Genomic DNA, 23,799 nt, shown 5'->3' with positions numbered 1-23,799 from the left:
AAGGGCTGATTTTTAATGGAATATGTACATAGGGGTACAGAGGAACATTTCCAGCAACCATCAGTGCTGTGTTCTAATGCTACATTGTGTTAGCTAATGATGTTGAAAGGCTAATGGATGATTAGAAACCCTTGTGCAATTATGTTAGCACATGAATAAAAGTGTGAGTTTTCATGGAAAACATGAAAATGTCCGGGTGATCCCAAAATTTTGAATGGTAATCTAAGTGCTAAAAACTGCAGTTTCTCAAATATCCACTTGAGGTTGGCTCCAAAAGTGAGTCAATCCCCACAGACACCCTTGTTAAAATGTCCAGGTATACAGGGGAAATAAATATGTAGACAGCCACGTACAAAACCAGTTTTGGTCTCTAAAGCTAATTTTGCCATCCACATTCATGACAACCATACCAGGGATAGATTTTTATGCAACTCACCTGATTAGATTGTATTGAGGTTTGAAATTGTACATAATTACAGGCCATATTGAGTAACAGCTGGATGCTGTAGTAGGAGAGGTCAGAGACGTTTGGATGTTCTGTCTCAGCTCCACCTCTTTGCCTATTTTTTAATTCGTTAGGAGTCAGGTGCTGCCAGGATGGAGATGGCTGGAGTCGCCACACACAACTTCTGAAACCTATGAGTGGCGTCCATCTTTATTTATAGTCTGTGCTTTTTACACTTCAAATGTTTGTACTGATTATTAATATACCATGTTAATTAGTGAGATTTAAAGACTTTAGCTGGAAGATTTTCTTGCTACTGGACAGAGACATGATAGCTGTTTCCCTGGATTTAGTCTTTAAGCCAAGCTGAGCTAAACGCTGCTAAGCTAAGCTGACATCCTTCTAACTGTAGCTTCAGATTTAACATTGGACAGACATGGCAGCGGTATCAATCTTCTCATCTCACTCTCAGCAGGAGAGCTAATAGTGTTTTATTAAATATAGTGTACTATTAAATATTTGACAAGATGGAAGCTACCAAGCATTAGTTTATTATAAGAGCCCACAGATTGACAGTGAAAATATACTGATGTGCACAGAGGCTACAGCTGGCACCTTTACAATGAAGCACACACTGGCATTCCCTGCTATTTTTGACCTATAATGGTAGGCATGAGATTGAGACCCACAGGGAAGCACATCTGGACATCAGTGGTGGGAGAACAGGTCTGGTCCCAGGCTCACTCTGTCATAATACATTCAGGCATGTGGGCAGCCGAGGAGCCAGGGCTATTATGGAGCCCACCACCTCACCACAGAAACCTCCCTTTAGATATAGAGGCTGTGCACTACACATGGGACACATGCACTGAAATGTAAATGTAAAAAAAACACCGTCTACACATTGGAAATCCTTTGAGGCAGCAATGTTTCACTCAGCCTCCTGAACAAAGGCTGGACAGAAACCCTACATATACATCTGTGTGCTGCTCTCTTATTTTAATCAGAGTAAAGTTGCTTATTTTATCTATTCACAGACATTTGCTGTAATAGTTTCAGAGCTATGTTAAGCCCTATGTTAAAAAAAAAACAAACAAGCAAGATGTGCCTTTGTGTTTCATTTCCGATATCACATTTGAAATATTCATCAAAATTGCTTGTCACAGCAGCACCGGTTTATCCTCACAGCGCAAGATGGTATTTTGGACAGAATATATATTCAGTCTGACTGTGGATTCAATCTGCTTCCACATCTGTCAGCGCCTATATTGAGTTGGAACATACAGCGTTATAAGCTGCAGATGGACAATCAGTTAATGCCATATTCCAACTGGCTGAATATCCCTCATTGTCTTATTGTCTTTAGGGAAAGTCCAATAACGACTCCTGACCAGGATGTCAAATCTGTTAGAGGTGAACAGAAGGCCCACATCACTCCAAATATAATACCCCAGTGTGTCAAGCCTGCAGACTGGGTTTGACTGAGCACATGTTGGAGCTGAAGGAAGGGTATTTCAGCGCTGTGTGTGAGGGAAATGTTCTGAATTGAAAGAACAACTTAATGATATTATCTTAGTTTACTGCCAGGCTGGACTTGGCTGATGTTTAACAGCTTCCACTGCTAATGAAATTCAAAATCTTTTTTCCAGTATTCATTTACAAGGTAGTAGCCAAGCGGAGCCAAGTGATAAAATAGTTGGAGCAGTAGCTGTCTGGCTTTAACACATATTCTACTCAAGGCACAATATCGCACAAAAGTAGGGAGGGTGTCTAGTAGAGAAGAACAGAAGAATTCATAGAGAGTAAAGCACATCTCTGTTCAGTTTAATGTAGGGCTGACAGGTAGGGCTTTATTTAAGGCCAGTAACAATTCTCATCATTCACCAGTGTTTGGAACTAATGTGCATTTGCAGTAGAACTGAAAATCTTGGTGCCTTGATTTCGATTAACACAAACTAAAACACACCACTTCATTGAAATATCTTTATTTATGTTTCATAGATGTTTAATTGAAAGAGAACTTTTCAGCATTTATCTTTGATTGGCTCAACACCACTGCGGTGTTGTATGAGTGTTAACTGTGCCCATGGAAGCTGCTGCTGAAAGGTTAAGCAGGGAAGCTGTGCTACACTGCAGCCATCTTGTTAAGGCCTCAGGGCAGTTTTTTGGAGTTATCAAGGCCAGGTCCCCAATCTAAATGAAAGGAAAGAGAGCCAAAACTGAAAGTTCAAACACCACCAGGACATCAAAACTGAACTGAACTGGTGAGTCACCCATTAAATTAACTGCTTAAAAAGTTTCAGGACCCAAAATGAGGTTTGAAAAATGTTTTTCCTGACAGGCAATGTTTCTACTAAGCAAAGTTTTCCAACACAGCGCTTGTGTCAGCACAAAGACAGTACTGGCTGGATAATACCCGGGTCAGCTGTTAGGAAGCAAACAATTGGCTTTTTGTGGAAAGAGGCAGGACATGTGTCATACAAGTGCTATCTTGATGTTACAGAATTCTCTCATAGATTTCTGATCACGATCTTTAGAACTGGAGAGGGCAGTCATTATTTTATGTCATTGTGAAAGAAAACTCTTAGAGCATGTTGTAGTTCAAGTGGTCTGAGGGGACAGTAGACTTCTGCACCTCTTCTTGGCTCAGTTTTCAGGCTTTATAGAATGTAGCCTGTGACTGGAGGCTTTAGTTAATCACAGGGTTATTCACCCAAGTCAGGTGAGAGAGTATAAAGACCAACACGGTCCGTCGTGAGAGTAGGATGTGGTGGTTTAATGGGTTAAACAGATGACTCTCGCTGCGTGTTCAAACCATGTGCATGACTGTGCTCAGCTCAGGACAGCGAGGTGAGAGAGGAGCTGCAGGAGGGATTTCTGCCTACTGCAGCTTTAAATGGCGATTGTCTGGCTACACCCGTATTGCATGTAAGCAACATAGCTGCAAGGGGAACAACTGTATCACCTGAAGGCAGAAAAACATACAAAGCTGCTGGGCCGTCCTTGTTTCGTTTCTTTTTGTAGATATATGCGTTACTTTCCGCCACTCCTGGTTGCTGTTGTTTCACTAGGTGTGTGTGTACTGACTCCTCCAGGCAGATTCCCTGAAAACATTTCTGTATTCGGGTATTTGACTGAAACGGGGGAGGAATATGTGTGAAAATCTCCCCTTGTTTTATTACCAGTCGAGGCTTTTGCCATCCATCTCTGCCACCCTTTGTACCAGCCAGTGCTTCAGTGTGTGTGTGTGTGTGTGTGTGTGTGTGTGTATGTACATTAAGCTGATTGATGAACACTTCATTAGGCTGATGGGCTCTGCAGGCGTAGACAAGCATCCGGAAACAAAAAGTGAATTTCAAATACAAGCAGAATTTTCTGTAACTTAACAACGGCTGAATCAGCAGTTAAACAAGACTGAGCCAACTTTCTGATTGGGAAGAAAAATCATTGTTCTTTATTTACATTATGCTTCACAATTTGTGGGTTATGTGTGTAATTAAGTGGATTAGCAGGAAGAACGTGCTTGAGTTGTAAAGCAACCCATAAAGGTGGGTGTTGTAGTATAAATACAGCATCACCAGGACCAGAAGGCAGGCAAGCAGCTGATCCACCGGTAACCACCAACGCTGCCTGCAGAGAGCCAACATGACTGCACATATGGTGTGAACGCGTGTCTTTAATCTCAATATATCCAAGGAAATTTTACTTTGCATGTATTGTCTGACAGCTTCCTTTTACTGATTTTCTCCTGTAGATGAGCCCCAGTCTATAGATATTAGTATCAGTTCTGGTCTTCAAAAACACATATTGGTTAAAATCCAAATCATCAGGCAGGTCCTGCACTCATCATTCTTTGTTAAAAGTTAAAACCTGGTGTCATACAGTGTCTGTGTTATTAATGTATCTCTAAACTAAACTCTCCAACATCTCCACATGGCGTCTGCTGCTGACTGAAAGCATCGCTCTGCTCTCTGGAGAGCAGCTCGTGTTTGTGTGCTTGTCCAACCTCGGCTTCCTGTAGGAAGCGAAGAGAGAATTGGACTGACCTCACTGGTGTGGATGGAGAAGCTTGCAGATGGCGCTCGCAGATAAATAGCCACAACAGTCATAATTGTGTCTTAGAAGGCGTGGTGGTGCTGGTAGTGGGGAGCGAGATGGTGGAAAGGGCCATTGTGAACTAAGCCATTGATATTAAGGTCAACAACCTGTCTTGTTTCCTAAAAGTCTGTCAGAGCTTTGGGTTAATCTAAATTTACCTTCTGTCTCTGTGCATTGCTCTCTGTGTGTCTGTTTATCTGTCTGTATGTCTGGTCGGCTGTATTTCTGGAGTTGCTCCTCAGGTTTCAGCTCCGTTCTTCTTATCTGCTCCTCCTTGCTTCTTCTTAGAACTGCTGAGTCAGCTGGTGCTCATAGGGAGGATTTGGCATTGCTGCCCTCTGCTTTGGCTGAGAATAAATCTGCATTTACCAAAGTGCACCGACTGCTCTCTGTCAGCAAGATATGCTGGATAAGAAGCAGGGACTTAGAACATGAACTGAGCCTTGGTACTGTTTTATTCTCTTATATTTATAAGGCTGGCTGCTTGGTTGATTGAAAATTTTCAAAAAATAAACTCAGGTCAAAATGATCTGAAATGAAGGCCCTTAACCAGCTTTTTCCAGAGGTACACCACTGAACAGTCTTCACTAATAAATTCAATTTCTTCTATGTTGCTCATGTTTGTTCACCTAGAATATTGTTTGGTTTTTATATAAAGGTTTTCTAAGGCTGCTCATGCCATTGCAAGCTTATGTTTCGAATACATTTAATTTTTCTACATTTTTAGCCAAATATAACTTTGATGCCCAGTAATAACAGCGTTTAAAATGTTGAAAATTTTATGAGGAAAATCAATTTATGTAAGTGGAATCTTCTAATTCTGCAGATTTGCTCTTGAAGACCCAGTAAACTCATGCAAATCTGTCACATTAAGTTCAACTTTGGTAAACTGTGACAGGCAGATTTTCACTGTGACCTCACCCATTGGTTTGTGGACTACTGTTCTGAAGCCTTGAGTGTGGCATGTAGCTGTCACCATCTTGGCTTTTGAAACCAGATGTAACAAGAAGGGGTGGATATGACTGAGAACTCAAAGACACTGTCTGTGGCCATTCAGTAGCCAAGGTTGACACACCCTAAAGTATAGCCTGATTTGTCATCTGGTTTTACTCTAAATGACACCATGGTTTATAAAATGGACATCATGCTGTTTGATGGAAACTGAAAGCTAACGATTGAGGCCACAAACTCATTGGAAACATGTTTACTGTAACAAAAAATCAAGTGTAACTTTGTGTCATTTTCCCATAATTTTCTCAGACTTTATGCAACCAGAGGAGTCGCCACCTGCAGGCGGTTAGAAAGACTGCAGGTATAATACACTTCAGCATTGGCTTCACTTTCCAGACCAGGAGGCTACGTCCATCTTTTATGTCCAGTCTGTGTCTACAAAGCAGACTGACCGACTCTGTGTGTCGCCTCTTTGACTCGTAACTCTTGTGGCCCTTGACAGTGGCCACACATGCAGACTGTGGTGCTTGGGGCTTAGAGTGGCGAGGAATGCAACACCGTGCAAGCCAACTTTTTCAAGCATTGCTTTCCCTCCATATATATCAACCTGGTGACTGGGAGAGCAGCCCCAGTGCTTGTTTGAGGCAGGGGCGTCGATGTCAGCTGAATCCACCTACACCTGCCCCCACAAAAGCCAGATATCCAGATTGGGTGTCATGCTGAAGCATATTTTAAACTGGCAGAGCTTAACATGCCCACACACACACAACTAGAGGCAGCAAGTTGCGAGAGTGACTGTCTTTGCTACTGTGGTTTAAATACCCACAGATATTTACTGCACTTGTCTAGTTAAGCCTCAGTATCTTTGGCCCCATAAGCCTCATTTATTCCAGCTGACCCATGGCACTGTGCTGTTTTCCATTTTCCCACGGGGTGCCTGAAAAACAAGCGGCACACGTGTCATCACCCCTTGGGGACTTTATGCTACTGGCCCAGCCTGAACAACATACCGTGGCGGCGAATGCTTGCACATGCGTGTGTTTGTTGTGCCAGCTTAGTGACACATGTCAGTGCAAACTATTTTTCATCAGGAAAAGTGACCGACATTTGTTTCATTGGATTATGGGAGCAGGCACTGTTGATTGTTTGTGCATCTGTGAGAGAGATTTGTGCTTTTTTAGAGTTCTTATCAGGGAATTACACGAGAAGATTAACATAGCAAGTGTGTGTTTCTCTTAATATTACACAAGCAGTGAGTGGGAGAGAAAGGTGAGGCGAACACACTCCCCTTGACACACACACACACTTGCAAACACTGACTAATGTCTCTCCCGGTAGAAAAATATTTGATTTATCACCATCTGTGCATGCCAAATGCTTAACCACATTGAGGGTAAACTCTACAGGGATTATAAATACAAATTTGTTTTCATTATGCTATCATATTTCACTTAACTGGATGTCAGTTTTCAGATATTTCTTGAGCTCAAGGGTACATTATGTAGAGCTGTAAATATAACTTTGGAATGAAACAGTTCATTAAAACATGAGCCTCCAGGTATGGAGCCAGGCAGCATTTGTAAAAGTATCACTGCTCTCTGTGCTTATTTATAGTGTGATGTAATTTACTGTGGTAAGCTGGTTAAACTACATTTAAGGCAGAGGGAAATAAAAATGTTTTTTTTTTTCACAGGACAGCCTCCCTGCATTTGTCTTTGTACAGACCATAAAAGTGGGGGTTATGAATACGTAAATATGAAAGGGCATCGTGTGGGGGCTAAGCATTTAATTTCATTTCGATTGGACCTTTTATGCAATTATGAAAATGCAAATGACTCTGAGCTGAAATGTAGATGGAGCTGAATGTACCCTGCAGCTGCACAGGTTCCTCCTCCCCTATTGTCTCAGAGCGAAGGCAGCCTTTCCCCGAGGTGCTAAATTAGTAAACAGACCGTAAGTGGAACTTGATTATTTGTTTCCTAATCTCAAAAATTCCCATTCATTTGCAAGTCTCTTTCCAGATAATATGCATTTAAAAAAACAAAACAAACAAACAAACAAAAAAACATTAGAAGGTTTCTCTGTGCTCACCTTAAATATCAGTTAAAATCACTGTCTGGTCATTAATCAAATATCTAAAATCTCATCTGTCTTTATCAAAAATAGTTTTTTTAACCATAAAAATAAATACTTGTATGCTTTAAAATGATTTAGATGTAACTCTACGCTGTCGCCTCTGTTAGAATGTGTAGATGTATGAAGTTGCTATTTCTCTCTCTCCACCCACCCATAAACCACTCACTGCAGCTTGAGCACAGCAGCTCACCTACGACTGGTAAAACTACACTATATTACAAATTGTAATGTTGGAGTTATTCAGCCATACGTGTTCAAATCAAGCCGTAACCTCTGGGCTAAAAACTGAAGCCAGTGCAACAGCAACAAAAAACTGCAGTCCCTCAAATGTCCACTTGAGGCTGTCTCTAATAGTGCGTCAATTCCCATTGACTCTCATGTTAAATGTGCAGCTTTACAACAGAAATAATCGTGCTTACTAACTAGTACAAAACCCAATTTAGTCTCTGTAGCTGAATTCATTGTTCCATGCAGCTTTACAGTTGGTAAATTTTTATATAATGTACCCATTTGAATTGTATTAAAGCTTAGCATTATGAGTAATGAAGGCCATGGCTGCTTCGAGTGACATGAGGGTATCATATGACATACTATAGTCTATGTTTAGTCCCTCTCGGCTCTTTGAGTTAACCCCTAAAAACTAATTTCTGTGTATCAATCTTCCATATTTACACATCTTTCCATGAAAATAATCCCATTGTGCCCTAAAATGGCTTGGATGTGGCTGTAATGAGGCGGCCGATTGTGGTCCAGTTAGCCTCCAGCACACAAACACAGAGAGCAGACTTCATCGTGCAGCAGTTAAAAATAATTGCATATTTATAGGCTCTGTGGGAGAAAGAAAAGGTGTAAATTCCACTACACTGAGACCAACAGCTCAGACAAAACAAGCAATATGAAGATGTCACCGTGGTCTCTGGGAATTTGTGATGGCCATTATTTACCGTTTTCTGACATTTTATACGAGGAGCATTTACGGCTAATGACTGAATTTAATTCAAATACACACTCTGAAACTCAGCTTGAAATGGTGCTGCTTTGCGGTTTCTGGCGAAAGAAGAAAATACCCATCCTTAATAAATAACTTTGGGCTAGAGGAACTGAATTTCATGATACCCATCCAATCTGTGAAGCTCGGCTTCTTTCCTGACCTGTCTCGAACTCCTCAGCTCCACGCCTGCAGCAAACATCACCTCGGCAGACAACAGGCCTGCTGCAGCTGTGTGTGTGGAATATTAAATGCAGTGTGTGTGAATGCAGAGTTTCAGAGATGTGTTTGTGTTGGAGATTGGCAGGTCTCAAGGGAGTGAGGCATGACTGATGGTGCCGTTCATGAATCTTACGCAGAGTAAAATAAGTCTGACAGAAGCCGTAGAATGGGGAGGAATCTGGAAAACAACTCCAGCAGCTTCTCAGCTGGTGCAGGTGGTATCGCTGGGGAGATCCATGTGAAGAATCTTTCCTAATGTGGCACGCACATGAAGATGGAAATCAAGCCCTTTCCCTAATTTCCTTATAGACTACAATTCACATTTTAAAAATCATAATGAAATCTCTTTAGTGGAGGGGGAACTGACAGCTTTGTAGCAGATTCTGGATCACTGGGTCCCAGCAGGCAGCGTGTAGGAGAACAGGCCTCCCATGTGTGTCCCACTGGGATCAGACTTAATGAACTAATCAATGGGTTGGCGTTCTCACCATGAGCTGAATACATTACTGTAAGTGCTCCCAGCGGCCCGGCAGCGTCGTCTAGTGTTACAGTTGTCATTCCTGTCAGCAAACGCACTCTGATGTGCCTGTATGTCTGATCTGGATATCAGGTGATTTACAATGATGTTATTACAGAGAGCATCTTTAACATTTAAATAGTGAGAAAAGTGAGGAATTAGCTATTAATAATTATAATTCATTGTGGTAAAGTAATAGTTACAGGGACCATTTTTCTTCAGAATTAATACATTTAATTTGACTATTTAAACATACTTTGCTCATCATGCATACGCCTATTTTATGAATACATTTCTAATCAACTTATCTCCTCTTTATCCAGCTAATCGTATAAATGAATGTTACACCCCGTTAACCCCGACAAGCTTTACAGGAGCTTCAGACATGTTGTAAAATGTGTTTTAACCCAAACCATGATATTAATAGTAATGTGAATAATGCACATGACATGAACACTAGTCTTTTGGTTGAAAATCTTGTTGCAGACTTGTGCTCTCAGCACGGCTACAACATCCTGGGGAGAAAGCACATTTCTGTCAAAATGTAAATGAGAATGCAATTTAGTTGTATAATAACCTCATTTTTTGACACATGGTTTGCATTTCTACATTACTGCAGCACTGTGGAGTTAAAGCACTTGAGGGCAACAGTAAGAGATTTTAGAAGCTTTGTAAAGCAGCATTACATAGTCGAATGTGAGGGAAAAAAAACACTTGAAGATGTCACCAGGGTTGTCACTGAAGAACGTAATGAACAGAGTCAGTGGCTTTAGTGGGCACGTACCAGGCAGGGTGGGTCTAATAAAGTGGTGCTATTGGATGCACTATGGAAAATGTAGGGTCCAATTTTTACTCCAGCTATGAACTCAGAGTCACACTTTCTTGGCTTTTGTCCATTTTGAGTTCCAACCAAAGTCTAACCATAGAAACCTTGTTACAACTTTTATTCCCTACCTCTTTGGTCTTCTTACCTGGTATTTGTTGCTAGATTAGGTGTAAAACCATGTCATCCAATAAGAGAATATAAAATTTTGAGTTCTCAATAAGCAAACTGTGGATTTACAGCCTTATTAGCTGATCTGAGGTCAGCTGACTGGCATGAATGTCAGTGAGCAGCCCACCTGAATGAGTCAGACACGTACTGTGCATATTGGTGCGTCTCCTTTCATTTGCACAGACTACAATCTTGTAAAGATGTCTGCCTTAATGTGAAACAAAGAGAAATGCTACCTTTTCGTGTCAGAGCCCAAAGCTCTAGATTGAGTCAGTTTTCTCTTTGATGGTTACTCAGACTCTGCCCTCCACACACAACCATCCTCCCCTCCACCTCCCGGAGCTACTAGAAGACCAGATAAGAGCAACTTCAAAGACGTGGCTGTTTTCTCAGCTCAGTAGGAAAATAGCTTTTGGACGTGTAGCGAGCATATAGATGGTCATTATTTGGAGCTTTAACTGTGCCAACAGACCAGTCCTTTCACCTCAGAAAGCTTTGAGTTCCTCATCAAGCACACGATTACTTTACAAAGATCACAGAGCTTTTTCGTCTATCTGCAGGTCTTCAGGATTTTCTTTAATCAGCAGAGGCCAGCCTGTGTTTTTTAGGGTGGCTGGCAATCAGTTGAGTTTTAAGGCAGGATTTGTGTCCAGGATTTTTTCTCTGGGAAAGACAGGTGGGTTATCGTTACCAGAAAGCCGGGGTGTTTTCCCTAATCTTAATACTCGACCAGAGACGTCCCTGCTGCTGCAAGGACTGCACAGCCTATCAAATAAACTCAGATTCCATTGTCTGGTCCCTGAGCTGACAGTGGATGAAGTTTAGAGTGTGTCTGCTTCTTCCTGTGTGTATTGAATTATTTCATTCTGATTCAGGGGTAGATATCAAATACAGCCCCGTTGTTGTCTAGATTCAATTAATATTATTTTTTCTGTCCTCTTTTTGTTGTTACTGATTATTAGTGGACATGAATTGACCAGAAAGGGAAGGAAAAAGAAAGCATAAATTAAAGCTGCATCAAATTATTTATTTGGTTACTCATTTTTTACTTATTACTTTTTTTTTTCTTTTGTCCTGCTGGGCTGCTGAGTCACCTTGTCTCTTAACAATCATGATCCTATACAGCTAAACTGTAGGAGGAGACGGAGTTGCAATGAGACAAGCTATAAACAGTTCATCAACATATTAACACCTCTTAAAGTTGTTGTGGTGAAGTTGTTGGCAGCACGGTTCTTCTGACCACCCACCGAATAGAAGCCCAATATGGACCCTCCTTCGTCCTGCTGTGCTTGGAAAGGATGGTGACGAGAGTCTAAACCAAGACAGTAACGCTACAGGAACAACAATAAAACCAAAATAGCTGAAAGAGTTAAAAACGCACCTCAGAGCCCAGCAGAAAGAAGTGACAGATTCTGATTATTTATCACTACAAACATCTCCTAGAACATTAGTCACAGTCATTTGATCTGTAGTTATTATGAAAGTATTGACTGGGGCACCGTTAAAAACAATTTCCCAGAGTGTCATCATCATGTTTATCAGATTGCAAAAGCGGAACAGTATCTTGTAATATCAATGGCAGATGACTTGCCCATGGTAATGATTTCACCAGTTTTTAGCTAATTACAATTTAAAAACTACAGCTCAGCAATAAAATTGGACAGACACAGAATGTTTTCACTCTGACCATGGTTTCATTAAATCAGGAACTTTACGCCACATATCAAATTTTCAGTAGAGCTCACCATTCTCAAGTTGTTTGCATGAAAATGTCCAGCAACACATGAGTCATATTTAAAGTGGTAAATCTGCATTAAGACTATAAACTCATTTGCACTTTAACAATGCACATGTATTGAGACAAAGCTGCTGAGTGGAAGGTGTGTCCTGCCCAGTATTGATCTGACTGAGGCTAGTAAGGAGGTGTTGTGTTGCTCTGCCAACCTGAAGCGCACACTGTGGATTATCCCTTTGTAATCTCTTGTTTTTCCTTCATTCTTATCCTCTTCTCAGTCAGGAGACGAAATGTGATTTTCAATTCCACTGCCATAGCATGAATGTTGTCCTTACACCTCTGTCGCATGGCGTCTTTGAAGTATTCAGGGCCCTGCAAGCTGGCGTTTTAAATGCTGACTGTTCTGGCTGGAGGGTGCCCGCTTGGTTTACTCTCCAGCTCCTTTCTACAGGCATTTTAATTATCGCAAAGAATCCAGGCCTCTCTTCCATTTTGGCCAGCGTCGGGACTTTATGTTAGGACAAAGCCAAGCTCATTACATTACTGCGCTTTTGGCAGCTGAAGTCCCTTCAGCTTCATAAACTTTGCCCAAACTTTTTGACAAGCTGAAGGCTTTTTCTGCCCCAGTTGAGGTATCACAGTTACACAAGCAGTAAAAGTAGCTTGTAAACAGAGTTGATAAGCGCTCGGTGGTTATTTGTTACTCCCACACAATTAACCAGTGTCTGTGTCCTTAATTAGACTTTCTCTCAGTCACATTTTCCTCCCACATCATCAGCTCCCAGACTCCTGAAATGGGTGCTGTCAGCGGCACTCCATGTTTTTTTGCCTCTTTATATTGGGCTCGGCGGTATCACACTGTTGGCAAAAATACATGATACTTTGACAGGCGAATAAATTGGGATTTTGTAAGACAGTGCTGCTGCGTTATATTGCTTGTCTTTGATCAATTTTTTGGAGCGTTTGTCTACTTGTTGCCAAAGCAGTGATGACACAGCACGATAGTACTCACTACAGTCTGCTGAGCAAATAGCAATTCCTCTAAATTGTGCTTTGATGTTGTTCCTTGTAAGAGTAGATATGTGCCATAAAATGAACTGTTTTTAGAGAGTAGGCGGCAACCAGAACTGAAATTACAAAGATTTTAGTCAGGGACAGAAATGTTCCTTTATTTTTAGCCAACAAGTTTGACTGATCTGACTGGAAAGCATAATATTATCCTAGGACACACTTTATAGCAATTTTTTATAGAGTTACAGTATATTCTAAACTGGTAAAACTTCCATCATGCTATGAAAACACAAGCAACAAGGACTGTCTGTGTAGCCAAACCTGTTATATGTTATTTTTCTGTGTCGTGGTGCTTCGTTGATAACCAAAAACTAGTAAAAACACATTGATTAGCCATGCTGTTGTGCTGGTTGACATGTTTTGTTTAGTTTTTTTATCTTGGGTACCGTTTCCATTATTAGACTGGCCACATTGCATTTGTAGACATATTGCTTGTGTATAAGACAAATTAATCTCCAAATCCTTGGAAACATGGGGAGGATTCCTTTTTTGAGACAGTGCCATATTCTCCTTTACTATAAATGCTTACTGAATCATCAGTTGTGTAATAATCTGCCACAGAAACAGTCCATAACAAATGTAGACTTTCCTTCTGTCTGTGTAATGGTTGATAAAATCCACAGTGATGTTTTAGGGTTTTAGGAAATCGTTTAAGGTCTATATTTTGTAGCTCAGTACTTCAGACAGAGTAGGAAGGTTGATAACTGCTGAGAGATGGACTATTGCATTGAATGCTAAAAGAAAATGTTCAGGAAATTGTCAGTGTTGTTTTTCAACACTGCAACTTTTATAATTATCACCAAAAAAGCCTCACTTATGCAACATTTTTGTTAGCAAAGTTGCAAGGTGTCCCCCCTTACAGCTTTCATCTTACAGTAATTATGAATGAGATGACTTAGAAATCAAAACTTTTGTAAAAATGAATTGAAAGAACATATTTAAAAGCAGTAATAGATTTACCAAATCTAATGTCAGTCCACAGTTTAGCCCTGAAGCATGAATTATACTCCCTTGTGGACACCACGGACACCAGTTTTTGTTATTGTAGTGCTTTTGTATGGGATTGCAATTAGAGTGTCAGGTTACACGTGTGCAGGAGGTTGTATGTACATATTCCTTGCATACTCACAAGCAGATGCACTATTACCCTTAGGCTGTATGCAGATGTTGGTAGAGGAGTCTTACCATGTTGTCTTGTTAGAAGAAACAGTAGCTCAGCCACTAATAAGTTTATAATATGCTCGTAACGCATCACACTGAGAAATATTACAGTGTGTGTTCCATCAGGTGAAGGAAGTCAGCCATGATCTCTGCCAGTGGTATGTAAAAGTAAGGAAGGATCAAACCCCCAGTAGCTCTAACAAAGCTCTGGACTGGTGCTGACTGGTTGTGTTAGAGGCCCTCTCATCCCGGTTAGCGGATCTCTCTTCTCCCATAGCAGCTCTCTTCTACAGCCCCGGCTCTGAATAATTCAACAGAACAAAAGAGGGCTCAAGGAGCAGTTGAGGAGATATGGATTGAAGATGATCTCGGGCCACGAATACCAGGAAATTGACTTTTTGAATCAGAATTAGCCATAGATGCGTGTCTGGAGGTTTTAGTGTGCGTATCTAGAATGTGTCCAAGTGGGTGTGAGAGAAACGGAAGTGAAAGTGAGGGTCTGTCTTCCAAACACCCTGCTCCCTCCCCTGTGAGACATGTCATTAATTTAGAAATCCTCTCGGAGTCTCTGACCTGCAGTATGTCTGACTGTGGACATTGACACTCCTACATTCTGATGGTGTTTCCTCTCTGGAGAAACCACACAAACAGTTGGCTGGAATGAAATCAGCCTACGATGTCTTGACATTTGAGTCCTGTGATTGAGCAGGGCTGTGGTTGTGATTCAGGTGTCTCCACAGTCGAATATTTCACAGCTCCGGCTGAGTTATGACTCGCAGGCAGTGGAGAAGGTCAGTGTTGACGCAAAGTGTTGGTGGAATTTAAAGGAGGTTCTCCTTTGATAGCCTCACTGACTGTCCTGACAGGTTTCCAGTGAAGCGGTCGGCCTCTTCTGCCAGCAGAGCAGAGAGTGAAATCAGATGTATGTAATGTCAGATGAGCTGCAGATCAGAGGGAGGCTTTTAATGCGAGAGGAGTTTCCCAGAAGTGAAATTAAAGCTCATCCAGGTTAGGTAAGGTCATTTTAAACTACACTGGCAGAATAGCTTTTGAAATGGAAATGTCAGTCAATTGGTCCTTGAGCTGGTCCAAGGGTTTGCTCCGCACTGATGTAGGGAGTCATAAGCTAGAAATGGATTTTGCAAAGAGATTCATTGTCCCCAGAGGAATAACTCTAGTTTTTGATTGCAGGACTTTTTCTCTAGTCCAATTTTGCACTCTATGTACATTCAGTTATTTTGATGGTACTTGTTACCTATGTTTATTCTATTTTGTATATTATGGTAGTTTATAACTGTAAACTACTTCACTGTTTTTTGTTCAATTTGTCGTTTGTTGTGTCATACGTTTGCCATTCAAACTGTCTTCTGTAACACGAAAGTTCCCAATTTGGGATAAAAATGAAGTAAGTCTGTTTGTTATTGTTTTCTTTAAATTATTAAGTAACTTTCCAAATGTCAGTTTCTTGTTTTTTAGGTTACAGTTTACATTTTGTACTTGTGGTTATTTTATTTATTTATTTTTCTTTTTTTTGACACTATTCCTTGGCATCCACTTAGCCACTTCACACAAACACTTAGACACACACTTAGACACTTTGCATTTTGTACTTTGTATTCTTTCATTGATTTCTATTTAACTACTAACCTCTGTGTAATTGTGTGTATCTTGTCTTGTCTCACATTTTGTTTTCTCAAAATATTACAGCAGTGTACCTTAAAACCACTTCATCAGACCAGTGAAAGGATTTCGGTGCTGTTTACAGAGTAGCAAGGCCACAATCATCCAACAAAAGACCTGCAAACCCTGGTTCAGATGAACGACAGTGTGCAAAGTTTCAATCTGATCAAATGAAACCAAACTGACTGCACTAGTCTCAGTATTTATTAGCCACCTCCTATATCTTGCAACTTGCTAATTGCCTTGATTTTGATTTGAAATTCATCAATTGTTCAGCCTGGCTTGTGAGTCGACGGTGGCTGTGCACTGATTTGAACTGTGCCGCTCAGACTGGATTAGATTTACCCGCTGAAAAGCGTAACACTGATTGCTCCTTCATTATTCTACAATTTCTAGATGACGCTCAGTTGGAGACAAAGTCGTATTGATTGTCTAGCAGATCCCTATTCAAATATCACCAAGGGGAAAGTTCATAATGGACAAGCGTGACATCATTTGTGCCACAAATTCAATTCTGTTGATTGAACATTTATCAGTGACTGTCATTAGCGAGGCCAGAGTCTCAACATCTCTCTCACCCAAGCTAGATTGGGTTCCAATAGCCTTTATGTAAATTAGTTTCTTCATAGAGGAGTTCAGCCTTTGTTCTCTCAGAATGTCAGCTGTAATAGCTCGTGTCAAACGGCTGGTTTTGGCCCAACACTGTGATACAGAAAATTACTTTATACTGCACTATTTCTACCACTGAGTCACTTCGGCTAACCTGCTTGACTGGGTAGGCTGTAATTAGAGGATACATACGCATAGAGAATGTATTTTCTTTTAATAAACACCATGCAAGAAGAGGCAGCAAATCATCCGCAAGGCAGTTTCATGGACAAGCAGTTTTATTTCCATTAAATGCTTTTATTTTTTTTTTAAACCAGCTTATTTCACGTTTAAAAAAAAAAAAAAAAAAAAAAAAAAAACGCTTTCAGGCTAAGGATCAATCCCTCAGTTAATGGATGTAATAGTAACTCACATTATGTCCTGGTCATTTGCAGGGAATTAAAGCCCTGCTGGGAACATTGATTCAAGCTGGCTGCTTTATTGTTGTTTTGCTTTCTAGCACGATCTACCCTGCTGTCATTTTTTGGTAGCCAAGTTTGAAGTTATGATTATTTTGCTGTGTTAGAACAGAATGTGAAGGCTCATTTAAAAGACTGCATTTAGCTATTTCATTGTTAGAGAATTACATGGCTACTACTCAGACTAGAGCAACAGAAGACATCTATGATCATGTATTTAATGCGTGCTTCTCGGCAGGCAGAAAGAATCCTAATTTGTCTCTCTTCGTTTATGTCTCTAGGTGCCCCTGGTTGACAAAGGTAATCTCTCCCGCTGTGCCTCTCTACAATGGCCTGGTCTTCCTCTTCGTTTTGGCCAACTTCAGCATGGCAACCTTCATGGACCCTGGTGTTTACCCCAGAGGTTTGTATGCATGTCTGCGTGGTTTAGATGGAGATGGATGCTGGTGTTTGTCAAACGTCTGTTCATAACATTATAAAATTTCTGGGGAAAAGCAGTTTCACTTCCAACGTTTATCTGCCATCTTAAAATATTAGTATCTGCCATAATGTACATGCACATAAATATGAGTAATGTTTTTGCCCTGTTGAGTCCCCATGTAGCAGGCACTGCCTTTAATAGCACCACATTTATCACAGCACCACTCTGCAGTGTTTCACTCCTCTATTATCTGCCTCTTCCAGCCTGTCAAAGTGCACAAGCTCCACATGCAGGATGCTGGTGAAAGTTATACAAACCTTTATTCTGGAGAAGATATTGAGTATCTCTCAACAAGCTGCACTGACTCAGACAGACTCCCTGTCCTCAGCCCTATCTCTGCTGAGGACAAGGGCTAAAGTAATGATGATTGAACTCTTCCCCGGGGATGTTTGTAATGCGCTTGTAAATGATAAGCACATGTCGTTAGGAAGCGCTTTTTCTGCTCATAAAGGGGTAATAAACATTAGGTTGTATAAAGTGCGGGTACCTGCCTACCCAGAGGTGACTGTGGCCTTCTGTGGCCTCGCTGCCTTTTATAGACTCCTGATGGATGAGGTGTTTGCTATAAGCTCTTGATAGCTTCTGAAGGAGCAGGGAAGTTTTTAAAAAGAAAAGATAGTGCAGCCAGTGAGTTGCTCAGAAAATCACTTTGTCATCCAGACTGTAAACATGAGAGTAAAAGTTTGGTGTAGATTAAGATTTTTTCCGACCAGGCATCTGACAGCACAGTGATTTCTTATCATTTCTTATCATTCTTAATCATTTTTGAGGAAACTGCAAACTGAGGTGATAGATGAGAAAGATGACTGTGTCTAATAAGACAACGCCATTATAAGCCAGAATGTCAGAAAGTTTAGCAATTTTCGCAGTTTTGGACAATTTTGCAAAAGGCACTGCAGTTTGTGGAATTCAGTCACGTTTTACTCATCCATGGGAAAAGGTTCCTTTGCATTTAAATGGTGTTTTGGCATTATGTTGGATCCCAGGCCTCTCACAATGGTCTCATGTTACCAGTAAATGTATTTCTGTCGATATGAATATCAAAGTGCAGTGTGAATTTTGGTTGCTTGGTCAAACAAAATAAGCTTGCACAAAAATTGTAATCCAGTTTGGGGATGCAGTAAGTTTTGTTTTTATTTCATTAAATTTTATTACATTCAGAAACATATGTGGCAAAGGTATTCTCATTTCATCCAAAATATTGTCACACAAAGTGATAATTAAAGCTGCATTGAAGATATTTTTATGTCAACAAATTGTGAAATGACTATGTGTAAAGCAAAGGGAGTTGCTTTTAGTGATACAGCTACAGAGAACTATCACCAAATTCTTGATTTGTTTTAGAGTTTTAGTGCTTTTCAGCATATTGTTTTGGTTTCACAACCTCCAACTTCACTGTTTTGGTTCAGTTTTCATTTGTGTTCCCCATTTCAGCTTTTAGCAAACATGCAATAATAAACCCACTGATAGCTAACTGCCTAGTCCCAAGCAATGGACAAAATATAATAGAACATTTAGGAGCTAATTATGTTTCTGATTCATTGGAAGAGACCAAAACATCTGTTGCAGTGACCAGATACAAACATGTGTCACGTTTTTCTGAACAGAGGACACCATGGCTGAATTTCACAATTACAGGATTAATTCTACAACATAGAATAACTGTTACCCATGTAAGCAGGAAATAGATTTTACAAAATAGCCTCAGCAATATCCTTTATGGAGCAGTGTTTATAGGTAGTTTGCTAATAGTCGAGAATGTTAGCTGTCATAGGCTACTGGACACATAAAAGGTGGATGTCGCCTCCAGTTCTTAAATATGAAACCAATGCAGAGGTGTCAACAACCAGCAGGGGGCGACTGCTCCGAGTGCAAAAACAGGTCACATTATATACAGGTGTATGAGAAAACTACTCTAGTTCTCACTCGATTTCTTACCTCAGTAAACATTTTCCTCATGAGTTTATGGTTTCAATCTCAGGGTCCAACTCTCCTTCAATAGAGTATAACGTTTATTTAGTAAATAATGGTCCCATTTAAAGTGAACTAGATAATAAATCAGGATATGCTTTAAAGCAGAGGTGTCAAACTCATTTTAGTTCATACAGCCCAATTTGGTCTCAAGTGGCAGGACCAGTAAAATCATAACATAATAACCTATTAATAATGACAACTCTAAATTTTTCCCCTTTGTTTTAGTGCAAAAACGTACATTCTGAAAATGTTCACATTTGATGAATTATCTTTTTACAAAACATTATGAACAATCTGAATTTTTTAAAGAAAAATAAATGAAATTTTAACAGTATTATGCCTCAGTTTACCATCTGTGTATTGCAACTTACAGATCTCAGTGTACCTACAAAGGCACAAAACATTTAGTCACAGGTATCTGGAATTGAACAGTATAGAATTTTAGGAATTCTATTTAGAAGTTATTTTAAATTTACAATAATTTCCACATTTGTGTAGTAATCCTGGGCACCTGAACTGACACACCACACCAACTAAAGTGGGAATTCTAAAGGAAAAGGTTAAATTATCCCCCTGCCTTGTAAATTTATAAAATTTCTACATAAAAAATGCATAAAAGTTGTGGCAGTTGTTGTTGTGGCAATAGGGTTCCACCAAACCAAACTCATATTAAATTGCACAGTGTTCAATGTCTTTGCTCAGCGCAAAGCAACTTTTTATTAAAGATTTCATCCAGCAGAAATGATATAAATACTGAGCAGCCTTGGCAGAGTACTGCGCTCTCTGAGAGCTTTTCTTGTTGGTATCTTTAGTGCCCTTGACTGATTGACCCCTTGGTGACTGTATCAGTTTTTTTTCGGGCTGGGACTTTAACGCGTTAATTTCGGTTAATTAATTACAGAAAAAAATGATGTGTTAAAAATAAATAACACATTTAAGCGCCCCTTTCTCAGTTCCCTTATTTCTGGCACACCAGTAACTGTGATGAACACTCCAGCCCAGTAGGTGGCGGTAACAATGAACCTGAAGTCTGTTTGCAGCCATGAACAAGATATACAGGAGTGGCATCAGCGCACAAGAATGTCGAACGGTGAAGGAAGACCAGACCACATTGAGTTTGTGCGGCACAAAGTTTTCTTTTAAAAATCTTCCCGATGTTAGCTTGGATAAAAGCGTGGTTGTGTGCAAATTGTGCTACAAAGAGTTTTCTGATCACAGCAGCACTTCAAGCCAACGGTATCACCTCAATGTAAAACATGCTGTTAGCACCAGAACTAACGTTAGCTGCGACAGTCCTGCTAACGGCTAACGGTGTAGCCATCCCATAATAGACCACTTTAGAAGACACTGAAAGTGCTTGAGTTTACAAAAAGTCTTAAAATAATGAATATAATCGCTATAATTGTGCTTTGAGTTTGCAGTAATCTGTGAATGTAGCAGACAGATGAAAAATGCAGATAAATAGAAATGAGGACACACCAAGGAGGCGGAGCCTCAGCGGAGTATTAACTTAAACCACAAAAATGTCTGTCTTTTAATAACTTCATTATAAACTTTTAGTTTATTACAAAAATATTTTTGGTTATAAATAAAAATGTATATTCCTAAAAAAAGAACCATCAAAATTACACCATTTATCAGACCCAGAAACTATGAAAACAGAATGAATCTATGGATTTTCAAATTTTTGAAGGTCCTTGAACTACTTATGCTTATGTTATTTGCCATATAGTGGAAAAACTTAACTAAATCTAGGCTTTTAATAATCAGAACCACTTTTTTCTATATGTCCCATTTTAAAATTGTATCACTCTTATAAATTTTGAATTCTAAACATGTATATGTCTATTCATTGATTCAACTGTCAACCAAAATTTATTTGAACAGAAAAACTTTACTTATTGCGTCAAATATTGCTATTTGACAAAAATGTGATTAGTTAATTACAAATTATTTTTTTAATCGCATCCCACCACTAGTTTTTTTAAATATATATATATATATATATATATATATATATATATATATATATATATTCCGTCATCATAACGCATCAATTAGATCTGCTTTACAAAGATTTCTGGCTTCGTTTGATTAGTAAGGTTGCATTTTTTGTAAAGGGTTCGACTTTTCCAACAAAGAATTTCTTTCTTCACAAGTTCCATAGCCTTGCTGTGATGTACATCTGTCTATTGTGTTCCTCGAGAGCAGACAAACAACAGTAAAGAGAATAAAAGACAAGATACTGTATTATGTGACAGATATAGTCATTGTACTGCTCTCAACAATAGCTGTCAAGCAGTGGATACAGTAAATATTACCATGTGGAGACTGAGTGATAGAAAGAGCACTTAAACCACCTATCCACAAAGGTCAACTGTTTGTTCCCCACTAACAGCCATTCACCCTGCCCAAGTGTCATTGAACAAAATGATGAAATTTTACGTCCTGACTCAGTGTAATTTGTCATGTACTGTATGTATGCACAGTTTGTCCATCCATGAAGGATAACACATTTGTGATTGATAGTGAACACTTGTGCATGCAGACACACACACTGATGCTGTGGTGGAAACTGAAGTGAGTCATAATTCCAAAGAAAATTGAAAATTACAACCCATAATGTCAATAACGCTCCACCTGACCTTCAAATGAGCAATCATTCAATCAGAGTGAGAGGTAATGAATTCTGTTTGAAGATCACAGCAGTTTAACATGAATGGTGATGCCAGGATTAAACCTGAAATGTATTTGATAGAGATTCAGGCTGTACGTGAATATTGTATAGATGCAGTATAGCGTAGGTGACTCACTCTTGAGCGGTAAAAATAAAAATGAGAAAAGTCATTGTAAATATGTGAGTATAGATAGAGATGTAAATAGTGATAGAGATGAAAATATTTCCAGTCATACTTCATTAGTTTCATCTATTTCATGCAAAAATTGAATGTAAATGAAGTGTATTGTTTTTGCTGTGTAAATGTATATTCTATGGAATCGGCCGGGGGTTTGTTTGCTGAACACTCCTTGCATTTGTAGAAAAGATGCTGTCAGAGGAGATACAAGTCTAACTGCTGTTAGTGTGTACAGGTTTGGCAGGCGCTTTACCTTTAAAATGTATGTGAATCGACTCGAGAGCCATAATAACAGGGCAATCTCCCGCCATGGAACTGTTGGTTTCTTTGTTTCTCTCATTTTCTCTTTTCACTCCATTTTGTTTTCTTTCATTCTTTCTGTGTGTGTGGGTGTGTGTGTTCCACTACCTGGATCTCCCTGCAGTTATTATTGCGCTGTGTGTGAAATTGTTTTCTTGAGTTGGAGCTTGAATCGGTTGAATGTGCTCTTTGATCGGCTTAAAGACATTTTATTTTCCACTGCAGCTCCAAAGCAAAAAGCTTTTCGTCTCTGGAAAAGTACAAAGCTTCACATAAACAGTTTGACTGACTGCAGAGTCACAACGAGGACAGTGGAAATGCCACTTATTCTAATGCTGAAGGCCGGAGGTTGTAGGTTGAGTTTTCTTTTCAGGTGAAATAAAGCAAACCCATGAATGAGAATGAGTTGACATGAATACACAAATTAGTCAGTCTTCTTGATAACCAGTCTAATGTTCAAAGCAATAAGTCATATCTTAAAAGATATGTTAATTTTCTAGTGTTTTTACTCTCTCTGCAGACAGTTAACAGCAGGATTGAGATTCATTTAAGGTGCCCCCGTTGTCCCTGTCAAATAGAATCATAAATCAAAACCATGCTTCTTCTTCCTGTGTCTGTGTGTGTATTTGCACTAAATGGTTTCCTCACATCCCGCCATAAGCATCTGTGCTCTGTTAATGGTCTCTGTGTGTCCCACAGCGGACGAGGACGAGGACAAGGACGATGATTTCCGTGCGCCGCTCTACAAGAACGTGGAGATCAAGGGCATTCAGGTCCGGATGAAGTGGTGTGCCACCTGTCACTTCTACAGGCCGCCTCGCTGCTCGCACTGCAGCGTCTGTGACAACTGTGTGGAGGTGTGTGTCAATAGAGAAGCACAAGTGCAAACAGAGACACTGTGCGGCTCCAGTATACATAAAAATCTACGAATGCATGCATCGAGGTCAGGCTGAAATATTCTGGCAGTACTAGCTTCTCCAACAATCTGATGCTGTCAAGTTAGCATCCGTTAAAATGTTTAATATGGATAATAATGCTGGTTCATTGCACGTATTTAGATGTTTTCCATCCTGCCAAGAATTCAAATCTGAGACAAATATTGAATACATAAATATATTTATATA

At 39.8% G+C, this 23,799-nt stretch overlaps 1 protein-coding gene across 2 annotated transcripts in view; it reads left to right on the top strand.

Annotated features, from left to right (window-relative positions):
- zdhhc8b (zinc finger DHHC-type palmitoyltransferase 8b) overlaps positions 1-23,799 on the top strand; it is an 85,384-nt gene that overhangs the window by 47,512 nt on the left and 14,073 nt on the right. For both annotated transcript variants that reach the window (XM_023271556.3, XM_055011454.1), the window contains exons 2-3: positions 17,347-17,468; positions 23,375-23,532. In XM_023271556.3, coding sequence (XP_023127324.1) covers positions 17,347-17,468; positions 23,375-23,532 — 280 coding nt within the window. The remainder of the gene's footprint in view (positions 1-17,346; positions 17,469-23,374; positions 23,533-23,799) is intronic.

The sequence above is a fragment of the Amphiprion ocellaris genome, chromosome 6 (assembly GCF_022539595.1).
Source record: "Amphiprion ocellaris isolate individual 3 ecotype Okinawa chromosome 6, ASM2253959v1, whole genome shotgun sequence".
In the NCBI taxonomy this organism is placed as follows: domain Eukaryota; kingdom Metazoa; phylum Chordata; class Actinopteri; family Pomacentridae; genus Amphiprion; species Amphiprion ocellaris.
The sequence above is the reverse complement of the archived record's forward strand: the minus strand, read 5'-3'. Positions and strand labels throughout refer to the sequence as shown.